The 15476-nt window shown below is 38.3% G+C and overlaps 1 protein-coding gene across 4 annotated transcripts in view; it reads left to right on the plus strand.

Annotated features, from left to right (window-relative positions):
- LOC127800449 (sucrose transport protein SUC4) overlaps positions 1-15476 on the plus strand; it is a 44475-nt gene that overhangs the window by 14567 nt on the left and 14432 nt on the right. Inside the window, exons 2-5 of one of the 4 annotated variants that reach the window (XM_052335065.1) lie at positions 4875-5611; positions 6323-6386; positions 6485-6528; positions 6711-7011. In XM_052335065.1, the coding sequence (XP_052191025.1) occupies positions 4875-5611; positions 6323-6386; positions 6485-6528; positions 6711-6800 (935 nt within the window). In that variant the 3' untranslated portion in view covers positions 6801-7011. Of the gene's footprint in view, positions 1-4874; positions 5612-6322; positions 6387-6484; positions 6529-6611; positions 7012-15476 lie in introns of those variants that run through there. The other 3 variants (XM_052335066.1, XM_052335067.1, XM_052335064.1) reach the window with 3 other exon arrangements.

Raw genomic sequence — 15476 nt, forward strand, 5'->3', positions numbered from 1 at the left:
GGAAATAAGAAGCTGTTAGGTAGCCTGGCAGAGGAAGCAAAGCTTATTACATCATCCTGGGTACTGAGTCAATTGTTTGAGGGACTGGCTAATGTCCTAGATTGGGACCTTGGAAGGAATGGTTATGGTAAAGGAGGTCCTCAAAATATTGTTCTTATGCCTATGGTTCCTTTGCTTTTGGTCTAGGAGGGGGCTGCAAGGAGGTCTCCTGTTTGTTTTGATTTGTACAGGAATTCTTCTCATTCTCTCAAACCAAGACATGTTATCATCTCTTCAATCACCTACTTACCTACAAGAATCTTTAGGTTTGACATAAGGAGAAAAGTCTCCAAATACTCCTAGACCACTGTAGGTATACTTAAGGAGGTGATTGAAGAGAGGCCGGAACCTAGTCCTATGCAAGCCTCAGCATCCACTCCTAGTTCTACTCCACTTACAGATGAGAAAGGCACTGACAATTCAGTCTCTCTTTTGGAATCCTCTCTAGGTAATTCCATCTCTAACTCCTCATTTGTTTATGTTTTTGATAATTCTAAGAAGTCAGTTGAACTTATTTCCACAACTAATACATCTCATAGTGATCTTGATTGTTCTTCAAAAAGGGATAAGAACCTGCACTAAACATCCCCTACATCTCTTCCTCTCATATTCTAAACTCTCCTCAGCCCATAAAACCTTTCTTAGCAATCTTCATACCATTCCCATTCCAAAAACTTTTTCTGAAGCCATAAAGGATGAGCATTGGAAGGATGCCATGGAAGCTGAGATGGCTGCCCTTGACAAAAATCAGATGTGGGATTTAGTACCATTGCTTAAGGGGAAGCATCTGGTGGGGTGTAAATGGGTTTATACTATTAAATACAAATTTGATGGGACCTTAGATCGATACAAGGTAAGATTGGTGGCCAAAGGATATACACAGGTGTATGGCGTGGATTACTTAAACACCTTTGCTCTAGTAGTTAAGCTCAACACAGTTAGGGTGATTCTCTCATTGGTAGCTAACCTAGATTGGTCTTTACATCAATTTGATATAAAGAATGCATTTTTGCATAGTACACTCGAGGAAGAAGTCTACATGGACGTGCCACCAGGGTATTCTGCCACTACAAAAGAACCTGTTGTTTGTCGTCTCAAGAAAGCCCTCTATGGCTTAAAACAATCACCAAGGGCGTGGTTTGGGAGGTTTACCGGTGTGATGCTTCGTATGGGGTACTGATAAAGTTAGGGAAATCACACTCTTTTCTTCCACCACTCGGCCACAGGGGGAGTCACAATTCTGCTCGTTTACATGGATGACATAGTAGTCACCGGTAACAATGAAGAGGGCATACAATAGCTAGGAGAATGTTTGGTGAAAGAGTTTGAAATTAAAGATTTGGGGAGGTTGAAATATTTTTTGGAAATAGAGGTGGCTCATTCCAAAGAAGGTATTTTAATTTCTCAACAGAAATATGTAGTGGATCTCCTAAGAGAAACTGGGCTTCTCGATTGCAAAGCAATGGAAAACCCCATTGATCCAAACCATAAGCTAGGTGAGGCATTAGAGGATGATTTGGTTGATAAAGAGGCCTACCAAAGGCTAGTTGGGCGGTTGATATACTTGGTTCATACTCGGCCATACATAGCATATGTCGTGGGAGTTGTCAGCCAATTCATGCATACCCCAAGGGAATCTCATCTTAAAGCTGTCTATAGAATCCTACACTACTTGAAGGGCACACTTGGGAGGGGCATTCTATTTAAAAAAGTTGAAGCTATGTTACTAGAAGTTTACACAGATGGCTATTGTACCTTTGGCTATGTAGGATTCGTGGTGGATAGAAGATCAACCTTTGGCTATTGTACCTTACTGGGAGGTAACTTGGTCACATGGAGGAGCAAGAAACAGAATGTTGTTGCTCGGTTAAGTGTTGAAGCTGAGTTTCAATCCATGGCCTTAGGTATGCGTGAGCTATTGTGGTTAAAAATATTATTGGAGGATCTCAAGGTTTAGTGGACAAAACTTATGAGACTCTATTGTGATAATAAATTAGCCATTAATATCACGCATAATCCAGTTCAACATGATAGAACGAAACATGTTGAAGTGGATAGACATTTTATAAAAGAGAAGTTGGATAGTGGGATTATTTGTACTCCCTATATCTCCTCGGGAGATCAGCTTGCAAATATGCTAACCAAGGGCCTTTCAGCAGCTGTGTTCAAGAAGATGACAAGCAAGATTGGGATGAAGGATATCCACTCCCAATCTTGAGGGGGAGTGTGGGCAGATATGGTTTCCAATCCTATAGATTATGATTGATTGATTTATTTATAAGGAATGTATCTTGTAGATTTTGATTAATTGTTTCTATAAGTTGTTGTATCCTAAAGTTGTATAGGTTTCCTAATATAGGTTTTAGAATCTTTCTTTAAATGTTTTTTGGGAACTTCCTAATTCTAATAGGAAGCTGGTGTATAAATCAAATCAGCCTCTTTTGAGGTGAATAAGACAATAAGGAAGAATTCCATTGTCCTTCTTTTCGTGACATGGTCTTACAGAATTGCCTACATCCACAGGTGAATGAGAAACAAAATTCACTATGTGAATAATGTATTAGAGATAAATTATCTCACTTAACCCAAATACTCCAAAACTTACAATCTCATTGAGGTTTATATAGAGAGAAAGATTAATGAGAAATCCTAAGCTCCCTAACTTTTGGATTGAATACAGAAATCACATCTCTTATCATTTTTGGGGTTGAGTTATTGAAATTGAATTCAATGCAATCTCAACAAGTCACATGACTAGAATGTGACTGACTAATTAGTTCAATAGTTAAGATTTGACAGGATAGAGTTTTAAATTTTTAATCAAGTGTTAGGATCAAAAGTGCAGCAGATATCTAATACAGATAGGCTTTTATGACCAGTTGTGAGCAGCTGTGATAAAAGTACTACCAAGTTTTTAGACCCTAGAATGCAAATTTGAAGTACAGCTTCAATCTCACCTAATTTAGGAGGAGTTCTACTTTATTTTGCACTCTCTCTATTCTCACCCTACATCATACTCTCAACTATTTATTGATCTCTCACAACAACCAAAATAGAAAGGAGTAGAATAACCCACGAACACCAGCAAGCTTTGCTTATGATGTAGAAATTGGTTTGTTAGGCTCCTGCCAATGAATAATGAAGCAGCAAGCAGAGTGCTCAAAATTTCAGCTCAAATGGTCATGTGAAGAAGGTCTTGATTGTTCCATGGAAGGAGTGGTGTAGGGGGATGTCTTGTAATAATGGATAATGGAACTCTTCAAAAGGGGCATCTACATATGTTTATATATTGTGTATACAGAGAAAGGGTCTGGACGTATGAACACATTTACTAAACAAATTTAGGTGGCTGATTGGTGCAGTTTTAGATTGGGGTGTACATTGCTTCCTCTTCTCTTGTTCCTTTTTAGGGAAGATATGAATTGCTTCCTTTTTCTAATGTGGCTTATGTTAATCATTTTCTAAGTTTTATTTTTTCCCCTATCAATTGAAGATTGAAAGGAAGATAAAAAAGAAGTGTTTCTTTCATACATCTTCTGATTTCAAAATCCAAGAAAACTGAAGGTGAAACGAAAGTTCCAAGCTGAGCTATTGTTTTATTGAAGCTCAAAAGCGTATTATGTTGTTTATGAGTTTCAGTATACATAGATGTTTCGGTATTAGTGTTGGAGCAAATCTTTACTGTGATATTGTGCTCCTGCCAACATGAACATAAAAAGATTGTTTTTGGGGCTTTTAATGGCGGCATAACCATGCTACTAGAATCAGCTGAATTATATTGGAAACATGTAAATACATTTCATGTTTATATTGAAATTGTCCCATCCACATTCTAGGGTCAGTGGTAGCGCATCCCTTCTGCCCAAACTAGTTTTAGCTAGTAAAGGAAAATTTCACCTCTGGTCACCTTGACATTCAGGCCTCATAACGATTTTTAGTAAATTTGAAACTTGAGACTGGAGTTAAATGTATTATTGAGAGGTAAATTACACCCAACATTCCTGAGGTTTAGTGAAAAGGCAGAAAATTCCCCTGTGTTTTTGGAAATGATAAGGCCCTTCCCCACCCGTTAAAATTAGGGGTAAGATGACCATTTTACCCCTGATTTTTTTTAGACAATTTCTCCTCTCTCTCTTCAGAAAATATTTTTATGTAAATATAAGCTAAAATTTTATATGATATTTTGCCTAGAAGTAAATATGCATGTGTGGTGCCAAGCTGGGCTATCCTTCGTTTGTCTTCTCCTACAGGTGTCCTAGTTCATTAATAATTGCATGATGTCCAAATTTTGGGCCTACTTTTCCTGGTGGTTACTGGTTTCTCATGGTCGCTTCAAACAATTTCCTGACCTTTCAAAAGACTTTCTGATTACCTTTATGGTTTCAAACTCTGGGTATTAACAAGGCAGGACTTACCTGATTCTATGAGAATTTTCTAAAAACTTGTAATTTGCTTGTTCTTCAGAAGTTGTGAATCTAGCTTAACTGCTCAACCCATAAACCATTGTTCCCTGTAGATTCTAGGAATAGAATGACTTAGGATTTAAAAGAACTAAGAAAAGTACGTAGTTCAGGCCAGAAGGCATTATTATAGAATGGGTGAACTGCATTTATCTTGCTCCCTACAAATTATTCATTTTGAAAAAAAAAAAAAGAGAGTGGCATGTCTTTCATGAATTCCTATTTTGCAGTTTGAACATGCTAGTTAAGTTTTGTAGCTTCAATAGCTTTATGTTGAGGTCACACTGGCACATGAAGCCACTGAGCACAGAAATGCTAGTATATTGAAACTCTGCAATGATTGATGTTTGTATTGTTATGTTCCTATCATTTTAGGTAAGGATCACCGCAGGAACCGAGTGGCAAATGCTTACTTCTCACTGTTCATGGCTGTGGGTAATGTCCTTGGATTTGCAACTGGATCATACAGTGGCTGGTTCAAGATTTTACCATTCACTCTCAGTCCTGCATGCGGCACAGATTGTGCCAATCTCAAGTCTGCCTTCATTCTTGATGTTGCTTTCATTGCAATTACTACATCCATAAGCATCTCAGCTGCCAATGAGCTGCCCCTGGACCATAGCCACCCTCACTCACATGAAGAAATGCCTGGACAGTCGAGCAATTCTCAAGAAGCTTTCTTGTGGGAACTATTTGGAACATTTAGATACCTTTCAGGTCCTGTTTGGGTTATCCTGCTTGTTACTGCTTTGACTTGGATTGGCTGGTTTCCGTTTCTCCTTTTTGATACTGATTGGATGGGTCGGGAAATTTATGGTGGCAAGCCGAATGAAGGACAGAACTATAACTTGGGAGTTAGAATGGGTTCCTTTGGTTTGATGGTGAATTCAGTGTTTCTTGGAATAACATCAGTCCTCATGGAAAAGCTGTGCCGGAAGTTGGGGGCTGGTGCTGTATGGGGAATTTCAAACATCCTCATGTCTTTGTGCTTTATATCAATGCTTATAATTTCTCACATAGCAAACAATGTTGATAAAGTTGGTGATCTACCTCCAGATGGTGTTGTAGCTGCTGCATTAATAGTTTTTGCAATTCTTGGCATTCCTTTGGCAGTAAGCTGCTCCATTCTCCTTGAGTAGTAGTTTTTTTTTTTTTTTAATGAGTTACAGGAGATTATTTTGAATGGAGCTGCCTCCTGCTACCATCTAACCAACCAAATTGTGCAGGGATTCAGTTCTTTGATTTCACTCATTTTATTTCAAATTAAGATAACATGTCCAGTCTTTCACCCTCAAAATCTTTCAAGGAGGAGTAGGCTACAATGTGATGGTTGAGAATCACACCTTTATTTTTCTTAAGAGATTAAACAAAGTCAGGTTACCCCAAGATGTGGTGGCCCACCCTTGGGGCCTGACCTACCAATACAATGGCAAAAGTAATGTGGTCATGTGGCTCAAATTTGGATGTGAAAAAAGCATAGTAGAGGCAGTCGTACCATGACTTAGATGCAGTGCAAGCTGTTTCTTGTGTCGTTTGAAAGGAGCATAAAAAAATAGCAATTCATAGTTCATCTTTTTCTATCATGCACAATAATGCCCATTTCTGAACTCGACAACTCTTGATATTCATTTCAAACAATTGAATATATTTGAACTTTTTCTCCCACTTCCCCTTGTGGTCTGTGTACTGGAATGAATGGGGGACGTCAAAAAGGGGCTGCCGCTGCAGTTATCCCGTCCTATTTTTGTGTGTGTGTGTGCAGCTTTGTGATAAGAGTTGTTTCTAATTATTTTAACTATTGTTGTTTCATATATACTTTGCAGATCACTTACAGTGTTCCGTATGCCTTGATATCATCACGTATAGAGTCTTTGGGACTTGGACAAGGTAGGTTGATTGTGAGTTGGGTTAATTGTGGAAGTTTCAGTTTTATCTTTTGCAGATGTTGCAGTCAAGTGCTTATATTTGATGGTTTAATCTTGCAGGATTATCAATGGGTGTTTTGAATCTGGCAATTGTTATTCCCCAGGTATAATTTAATCTTACCTTCTTTTCATGCTCACAATAAGTTGAATTATCCTTTTCCTTTTTATGCTCCACTAAAATTTGTAGGGGAATGGAGTGGTAGTCACGGAGAAGCTTTTGATACCTTCTAACTTTTGTTAATTGATCAGAGAGTGAAGAGACTCAAACAATAACATATAATTGCAGTTAGATGGACTAGCTTGTTCTTGGCTTCACTTTCAATGCTGTAATACTCTCTTCAGTGCCTGCTTGATGGCAGCTGGGGGAAGTACTTGAAGCCTTTAGTACAGCAACACGTTGCTACTTTGGGTCCCCCGGGGGGGTGGAATTCTTGGAGGGATCCTCCCTCCAAAGAAAATTACTTGCCTACAGTTTATGCTTTAATGCATGACTGATATTCTTATTTCATTCTTCCACCTATAGTGAATGGGGACGTTGCTTGCCCCACTGAATTATTGGGAAAGTAATGTAATTTTTAATTTGTAAATTGTATGTGATGTAATTTTTATCTTACTTTCAGCTTATTGGTTTTGGTTGTAATTGGTAAAAGGAAAACACTATTCTAGGAGCATTAAAAATCTTCCTATGATAGGGATATTACAAGGAATGTACTTCTTTAGTGCAGAGAGAGAGAGGGGCTAGATCAGGTCGATACCCTGTCGATAATCTAAAATCTCCCCCCCCCCTCCCATCTCGGTTGCCCCAAACCACACTAAGTGAGAGCTTATTAGATGGAGTCACATGCATAGATTCTGTCTTGCCAATCATCTCTCTATATTATGTAAGGTCATTATCTCATGTCATGATTAAAAGTTTTTCACCAAGTTCTTTTGTCTTTCTCATCCTCTTTGTTACAAACTTATTCCATTTTTTCTACTCTCCTTACAAGTGTGTCTAGTCTTCATCTCACATGTCTTAACCATTTCAAGAACATATATGAGCATCTTGTTATTGATAGGTGTCACTCTAATTTTATTACAAATGACCTTATTTCTAATTCTATTATTTCTTATATAATTGCACTTTGCACATCTTCCATAACTTTCTTAATCAATTATGCTCACATTTCCACTCAAATGCAAGATAGATGAGTCTTCCAATTGGCTAACAATTCTGATTCCAAAGGCAATGTTAGGCCTTGTGAGAGATAGATAGATGAGTCTTCCAACTAGCTGTTGGTAACTTCCCTTGTCTACATGAGGATCATTTTCATCTAACTTCCACTTCTAGCCTTGTTGCAGAGGAGTCCCAACTGGTTTGCAACCTAATTTCCCGGTTTCTCTTAGTAAGTGACGATATTTGCACTTAACTACCCCATTTTGCTAAGAAGTATAAGAGCAAGAACTTTGGTGGAAGATACCTTGGTCTTGAAGGTAGTGATCTAAGGCATGAGAAAAGTATTCTTTACAATTGTTAGTGCGGAGGATCTGTATAGAAGACTGGAAAACATTTTTGATAAGCTGGTGAAACTGTTTGAAGATCATGGAAACCACAGACTTATCTTTCATCAAGTAAACCCAACAAACCTGGGTATGATCATCAATAAATGTGACAAACCATCGTTTGCTAGTGATGGTGGAAACTCGAGATAGACCCTAGACATCACTATGCATAAGGTGGAATGGGCGTGATGGTGTATAAGGACGAGAGGGGTGGGGAGAACGCGAATGTTTTGCTAGTACACAATGATCACAATGAAAGGAACTAGGGTCTTTATTAAGGAATATCTGGGGGTACAAAAACTTTAAATATGAAAAACTAGGATGCCCTAATCGTTGGTGCCAAACAAAGACATCGGATTCAGAGATAGTGTGAAGACCCATAGGAACAGAAGGACTGAATAGATCACCATTAGATAGATAGTACAGGCCATTGTGCTCTCTAGCATTGCTAATCGTTCTCGCCAATGGTAATTCCTGAAATTGATAGTGAGAAGGAAAAAAAAATTATAGAACAATGTAAATCAGTTGCTAATTTATGAATAGAGATTAAATTGCACTGTAATTTGGGCACATAAAGAACAAACTTGTGGCAACCCAAACACCATGAGATCACCTCGGCTTGCGGCCTTACACAAGGACCCATCTGCTAGGGTAATACCAATGTCCTCTGTACAAGGGCGAAAATTAAGGAGTCCAGCTGAAGAGCCACACATATGGTCAGTCACTCCAAAATCCACAGTCCAAATGTCTTAGGGACCTTTGTAGGATAAAAGGGAAGTAGAAAAATGGATTTTACGTTTGTGAGCCATAAGTGTAGTGGAACTAAAATCAGGTATCGTAATAGGATGGAGGAGTTTTTTCAGCACTGCCATTTGTTCGGCTGTGAACAATAAGACGCCAAAGAAGGGAGAGGCAGGTGGGGCATCAGCAACATAAGCTATTTTTGTGTATCTTTGACTTTTGGGTTTCCAGTCAATAGGCTTCCCATGAGGGTCCTAGCAAGTCTCATTGGTGTGATATGGTTTGTTGCAATGCTCATACCATAAACGATCTTTCTGAGGCCCGAGAGACTGTTGCCCAGAAGGTCCTTTGGATTTTTCAGGACGATAAGCTGCTAATGCGGAGCCTTGGGCAATAGAATCCATGCTGGGATCTTTGGAATGAGGCATCATAACACGTTTGCTACTTTCTTTGCGGCGGACAATTGCAAAGCCCTTATTGACAGTCGGCAGAGGTTTGGTCCCCAAAATACGACCCCGTACCTCATCTAAATTAGCATTGAGTCCTTGTAAAAAAATCAAAGACACGGTCTTTCTCCTGCATAGCTAGAAACAATTGATCATCCTTGGTATAATGCCAAGTAACGGTGTGATACAAATCAAACTCTTGTCACAACTTAGAAATGGTATTAAAATATTCCGTGACTGACATATTTCCCTGTTTTGTGGAGTGTAAGGTGTTCGAACTTCAAACAATTGAGAGACATTCTCTAAGTCAGAGTACATTTGGCGGACAATAGTCCACACTTCTTGAGTAGTGTTGTAGAACAAATAGCACCTTCCAATTTTGGGTCCATGGATTGGATGAGCCAGGCCATCACCAGAGAATTTTCTGCTACTCATGTGTTGTATTTGGGAGATTGAGGGCTTGGGGTTGGCAAAACACTAATAAGATAGCCCATTTTCCCTTTACAGTCATCACGAGCTTCACAGACTGGTACCATTCTCGAAAATTGGTGCTATTGAGACGATGAACAGTCAAGGGGATAGGGTGCTGGTCAAGGTGGGATGTCTGCACAGTGGCAACACTGGGATTTAGGGAAGGAGGCGTCGGGACAGTGTTTTGTTCGGTGTGAGAGTCGAGGGTTGAAAACATGGAGGGTTTCGCTGGTGGAGAGCTAGTCAGTGAGGCCATGGTGGTCACTGGATCAGTCGACACCACCGTCGTTTCTGGGGCAGGGATTTAGTGTTTGGGTCAATGGGTACTGCCAAGCTGGAAGATACTTCATGGCTCTAATACCATGAACAATTGTGAGAAAACTTGGTATATATTTCTTTAATCTTCACTAGGAATGGTTACAATATATATATTTCTCTAACTTGGTCGAGGACACGAGTGGCGGGGGACCGCGCTAGGGCGGTTATCCCAAGGAATCAATCAAATCTCTATAACTAAAGAAAAAAGAAGGAATCATAATTACATCAATTACTAATTTTCATCAATCAATCAATCTCAACAATTAAGGTTGATTATAATCAGTCTCATAGATTATGGGATAAGATTGATTATAATCAATCTCATAGATTGTGGGATAATTGGGATTGATAATCAATCCCATAGATTGTGGGATCTGATTTTCCAATAGTTTTCGATCCAAAATCCTAACAAACCTAATCGTCTTTTGGTTTGTAATTTTAGACCCAAAGTAAAAGTTGAGCCAATCACAAGGCAAAACCAATAAAAATCTAAGCATGATTGTGTTTGTTCTTGATTCTAAGATTGTATGGTCATATGTTAAGTAACTCATCAAATTCATATCTAATTGAGATTGGGTCCTTCAAATAAAACTCAAATCTAATTGTGAATAAGGGATAGGTTCACGTATAGGAGACCTAATCCCACTTGAGTTGCTAGTTGTTGCCTATAAATAGGCAACCTCTAGTTCAATTGTAGATGGACCACACCAATAATCTATGAGATGATGTGCCAAATTATTGTGGTTGTATCTTGAATATTTGCTTTGGGTATGGGTGACTAGTTATCTAGAGTCTTGATGATCGGGATGCTTTCTAGTTTTCTCCGTGCAAAAGCTATGTTTGGAGGGTTTTGTAGTTTCAATGTGCAAAACTATTGTTAGTGGTTATCCCTTTGTGGTGGGATTGAGGCCGAACCATGTTAAATTTTCTATTTTGTTATTTTTTCTCGACTTCTGGAAGTGATGTGTTGGATGCGATCTTAACATCATATTAAAAATCATCTTCCAAGTATTACTTATCAACAAAAATGTGCACACAAAATTATGTATCTCATTTTTTAGCCTAAGTGTGAAGAACAAATCTATATTGAGTAGCACATTTGTGAACAAATAACAAGCCATCACATGAGGAAGAAATCCATCTTTGCGACAAAAAAATAAGAAGAAGAAGAAAAAAATTTGATTTTATATGTGCACAAAATTGTCGAGAAAACACACACTAAGAAGGATAGATACCAAGATTTTTCTCTAAATACTCTCTTCTCTCGAATAAAAATGAACTCTGGGCACTAATATGAAACAACTACTCTTATTTATAGACTCCCTAAGACATAGTTGTTATATCTCATTTATCAAAAAATCAGCTTGATCAATTCAACAAAAATTGCGGATTTTTATATGGAATGATCAGTTTGAGTTGGGTCCATCGATTCAGGGGTCTAGACATAGACTTGAACTAACTTAGGAAAAAAAAAAGACTCAATTGTTGGAACAACTTCAAAATTAATGAAACGCTTTTTGAAAAGCCATATCTATTAATGAAAAGATATGAATTGTTGTTAAATAATTAGTAACTACTCAAGTGACTATTCAAATAGTCACAACTCTTCATAGAGGGGTAGCTAGTTAGTTAATTAACCAATTATTAACTAACTTGGTGATTTTTCATGAAAGGGTTACAACTATTCATGCAATGGTTGGTTATCTAGGTTGATCATTCTTATAGTTGCACCTTTTCATTAAAAGGTATGAGGGTTAATAATTAACTACTCCAGGTAGTTATGATTGTGACTACTCAAAAAAGTCAATTCTTTTCAGAAAGATATGAAAAACTCTATAAATAGAGTTTTCTTTTAAGACTTTGATTGTCTTGTCATCATTGGTGGTTACTTAGAGGTTTGAGGATTGAGTATGTTTTGTGCCAAAACCATTCAAACGTAGGTTTCTTTGTATCCTAAAGGCTATTTTGGGATACCCTTGTGCACACCAATTCATTTTATGGTGGGGGCAAATTAAGTCTTTATTAGTCACACACGCTTAGAAGCCGTACATCGTAGCATTGTTGGCAGATTTTCTATCTTAATGGGTCATAGAACAACATGCATGATTTTCTGCTCCAACTTAAATGACCTTGGTTTGGGCAGTTATCAGGTCTACCCAACCCCGTGAGCACCCTTGCTCCCCACACCAACTCCTTGGTGCTCTACTACTTGCTTGTTGTTCACCAATACTTTTATCTTGTTCTTAAAAGTCTAGCTAGAACATTTCAAAGATAGGAAGGTTGATCTTCTCCAGAGTTCTCTATCAAGTTTCTTTTCTTGAGAGAATATTAATTCAGTCTGATCAGTCAGCAAGATTACATTCCCATTTAAAAAGGATTGTAAATCTAAAGAAATTAGGCTTCAAAATTCAGCAAAATATTTTGGTTTCCGTGGTATAATCTTTTCATGTTGCGCTATGATATCATGTATGTTATAATTATTTCTATAGAAAGAGAGAAAGGAAGCGATATTCCCACACGTTTTATTGATACGAATCAGAAATATTTATACAAGTAGTTTCCTAAGAATTATCCTAAGATTTAGGACTAGATTACATCTCTATTATCTAGATTACGACACTAAAAGATAAATCTAAGAAATAACACAAGATAATACAAAGCAATAAATAAAACAAAATAAATAGGAAGATGATAATGGATGATTATCAATGAATCTTCAAGGCTCAGCCCGGTCCTGTTTTTATTTCTTCAACACTCCCCCTCAAGCTGGGGAGTGGATATCAGTCATCCCCAGTTTGCTCACTAAGGCTTCAAACTGAGTACTATGGAGACCTTTGGTGAGGACATCTGCCACTTGTTGATTAGATGAAACATAGCTGATTTGTAGAATACCTGAGTCAACTTTTCTTTCAAGAAATGCCTGTCAATCTTTATATGCTTAGTCTTGTCATGTTGAACAGGATTATGAGTTATGCTGATAGCTGATTGATTATCTCCTAACAATTCGATTGGCTTTGTCACTGGAATCTTCAAGTCTTCTAGGATAATCCGAAGCCATAATAGTTCACGCGCACCCAAGGCCATGGCTCAAAATTCAGCTTCTGCACTTGATCTAGCAACCACCCCTTGCTTCTTACTCCTCCAAGAAACCAAATTTCCTCCTAAGAATATGCATTATCCAGTTGTCGATCTCCTGTCCACAAGAGAGCCCCCATAATCAGCATCGATATACCCTTGGATCCTTAGGTCTCCCCCTGAAGTGAATAGAATCCCTTTGCTTGGAATAGCTTTAAGATAATTCAAAATCTTTCTCATGGCATGCATGTGTTCTTCAGCAGGGCTATGCTTAAATTGGCTTACTAGGCTGACTGCAAAGGATATGTTAGGCCTAGTATGTGAAAGATATATCAATCTCCCTAGGCATTGAAATCTTCCTTTATCTACTTCTTTGTTGCTTCTAGTATTAGCCCCCAATTTTATATTTGGATCATTTGGAATTTTTTACTCTTTTCCTCCTAGCAATCCTATTTCAGAAAGTAGATTAGGTACATATTTTCTTTGGGATAAGAAGATGCCTTCCTTTGAGTGCGCTACTTCAATGCCTAAGAAATACCTCAATGGACCAAGGTCTTTTATTTCAAATTCCCGGGCTAGTGACATCCCTATTCATGTAAATCATTCCTTGTTATCACTATATCATCCACATATATCAGTAGTGCTGTCACCTTATTTTCTGTGTGTTTGATGAATAAAATGTGGTCCCCTCTACTCTGGTGATACCCCATAGATAACATGACCTTTGAGAATCTACCAAACCATGCACGTGGGGATTGTTTGCGGCCATACAATGCCTTCTTGAGTTTACACACGTGGTTGGTTCCTATTTGCTCTTGCTTGAATCCGGGTGGTATATCCATGAAGACTTCTTCTTCTAAGTTGCCATGCAAGAATGCATTCTTGACATCAAGTTGTTGTAATTTCCATCCATAGGTAGATGCCAATGCTAAGAGGATTCTAACAGTTGTCATCCGGGCAACAGGGGTAAATGTTTCCAAATAATCAATGCCATAGGACTGAGTATAGCCCTTGGCAATTAGTTGTGCTTTATACCTATCAAGTGATCCATCAGCTTTGTACTTTAAATTGAAGATCCATCTACATCCCACCGGTTTTACATCCATTGGTCTAGTTACTAGTTCCTAGGTATGGTTCTTTTCTAGTGCCTTCATCTCTTCCATCATGGTTGCTTTCCAGTTGACATCTCTCATGGCTTCCTCTACGGATTTGGGAATAGCAATTGCATCCAAAGAAGTCAAGAAGCTTTTATGGGCAGGTATTAGGCGATGGTAGGATAAGTAGTTGGCCAATCAGTGTTTAGTACATGCCCTAACCCCTTTTCGAATAGCAATGGGAAGGTCGAGGTCTGCATGCTCCAAGAACGTTGAGTTTGGGTTAGGATTGCTAGATGTGGGGTTCTCACCTGGTGTGCTATCCAAACTCAGGTTCGGAGTTGATGTCAAGTGTGGCTGAGGATCACCAATGGGCTGCCGTCTCTTATAGACATAGGGAGAGCCTTTGTATCTAATAGCATCAACATGTCCAGAACCTTTCTCCTCCTCCCTAGGAAAATTGGGTAAGATTGGAGAGGTGGGAACTGAAGGGTGAGAGAAATTAGTGCCTAATGGTGGTGTTCCAAGGGTAGGGTTAAGATTTTCCCAATCTAGGTTAGGTTGATCAATGATGCTGGTCTAACTGGGGTAGACTCAAAGACAGGTTGGGATTCATTGAATGTGACATCCTTAGAGAAATATAATTTTCGAGATTCAGGATGATAACATTTATACCCCTTTTGAGTAGGAGAATACCCAAAAAAACACACATTTAAGAGCTCTAGGGTCCAATTTATCCCTGTGAATTTTAAGGATGTGGACAAAGCAAGCACACCCAAACACCTTTAGGGGCAATAGTGTATGGTAATTTATTTCAGGAAAAAATGTCATTAACTTTTGGAAAGGACTGAGGCCATTAATAACCCTAGAAGGCACCCTATTGATGACATATGTGGCTGTCAAAACTGCTTCCCCCCAGAAATATTTGTGTTGGAACGAGGATAAGAAGTTATGGCGAAGATCAAGATAGAGATAGGTTGTTTTTATTCTTTTATCTTTTGTATCTATTTTGTGTTTTATCTTCTTATTGTATATTTAAATTGATGTAATCTAGTCCTAGATATAAGGTAAGTAATCTAATCCTAAAATATAGGAATGTAATCTAGTCCTAAAATATAGGAGAATTTTTAGGAAACTTTTGTATAAATTCTATTATTGACATCAATAAAATCATCAAGGAATATCACTTCCTTTTCCACATGGTATCAGAGCTATAAGCTGAGTATGATACATCGTAACCCTAGTGCTTTCATTGCACGACCTTTGATTTGATCCCTCTATTGGTCTTGCCTTCATTACACTATTTTGGGCCACCCTTGTTTACACCTGACGTGCCTTTATTGCACCCACAAGTTTGCTGTTTTA

This window comes from Diospyros lotus, chromosome 4 (assembly GCF_014633365.1).
Source record: "Diospyros lotus cultivar Yz01 chromosome 4, ASM1463336v1, whole genome shotgun sequence".
NCBI classification, from domain to species: Eukaryota; Viridiplantae; Streptophyta; class Magnoliopsida; order Ericales; family Ebenaceae; genus Diospyros; species Diospyros lotus.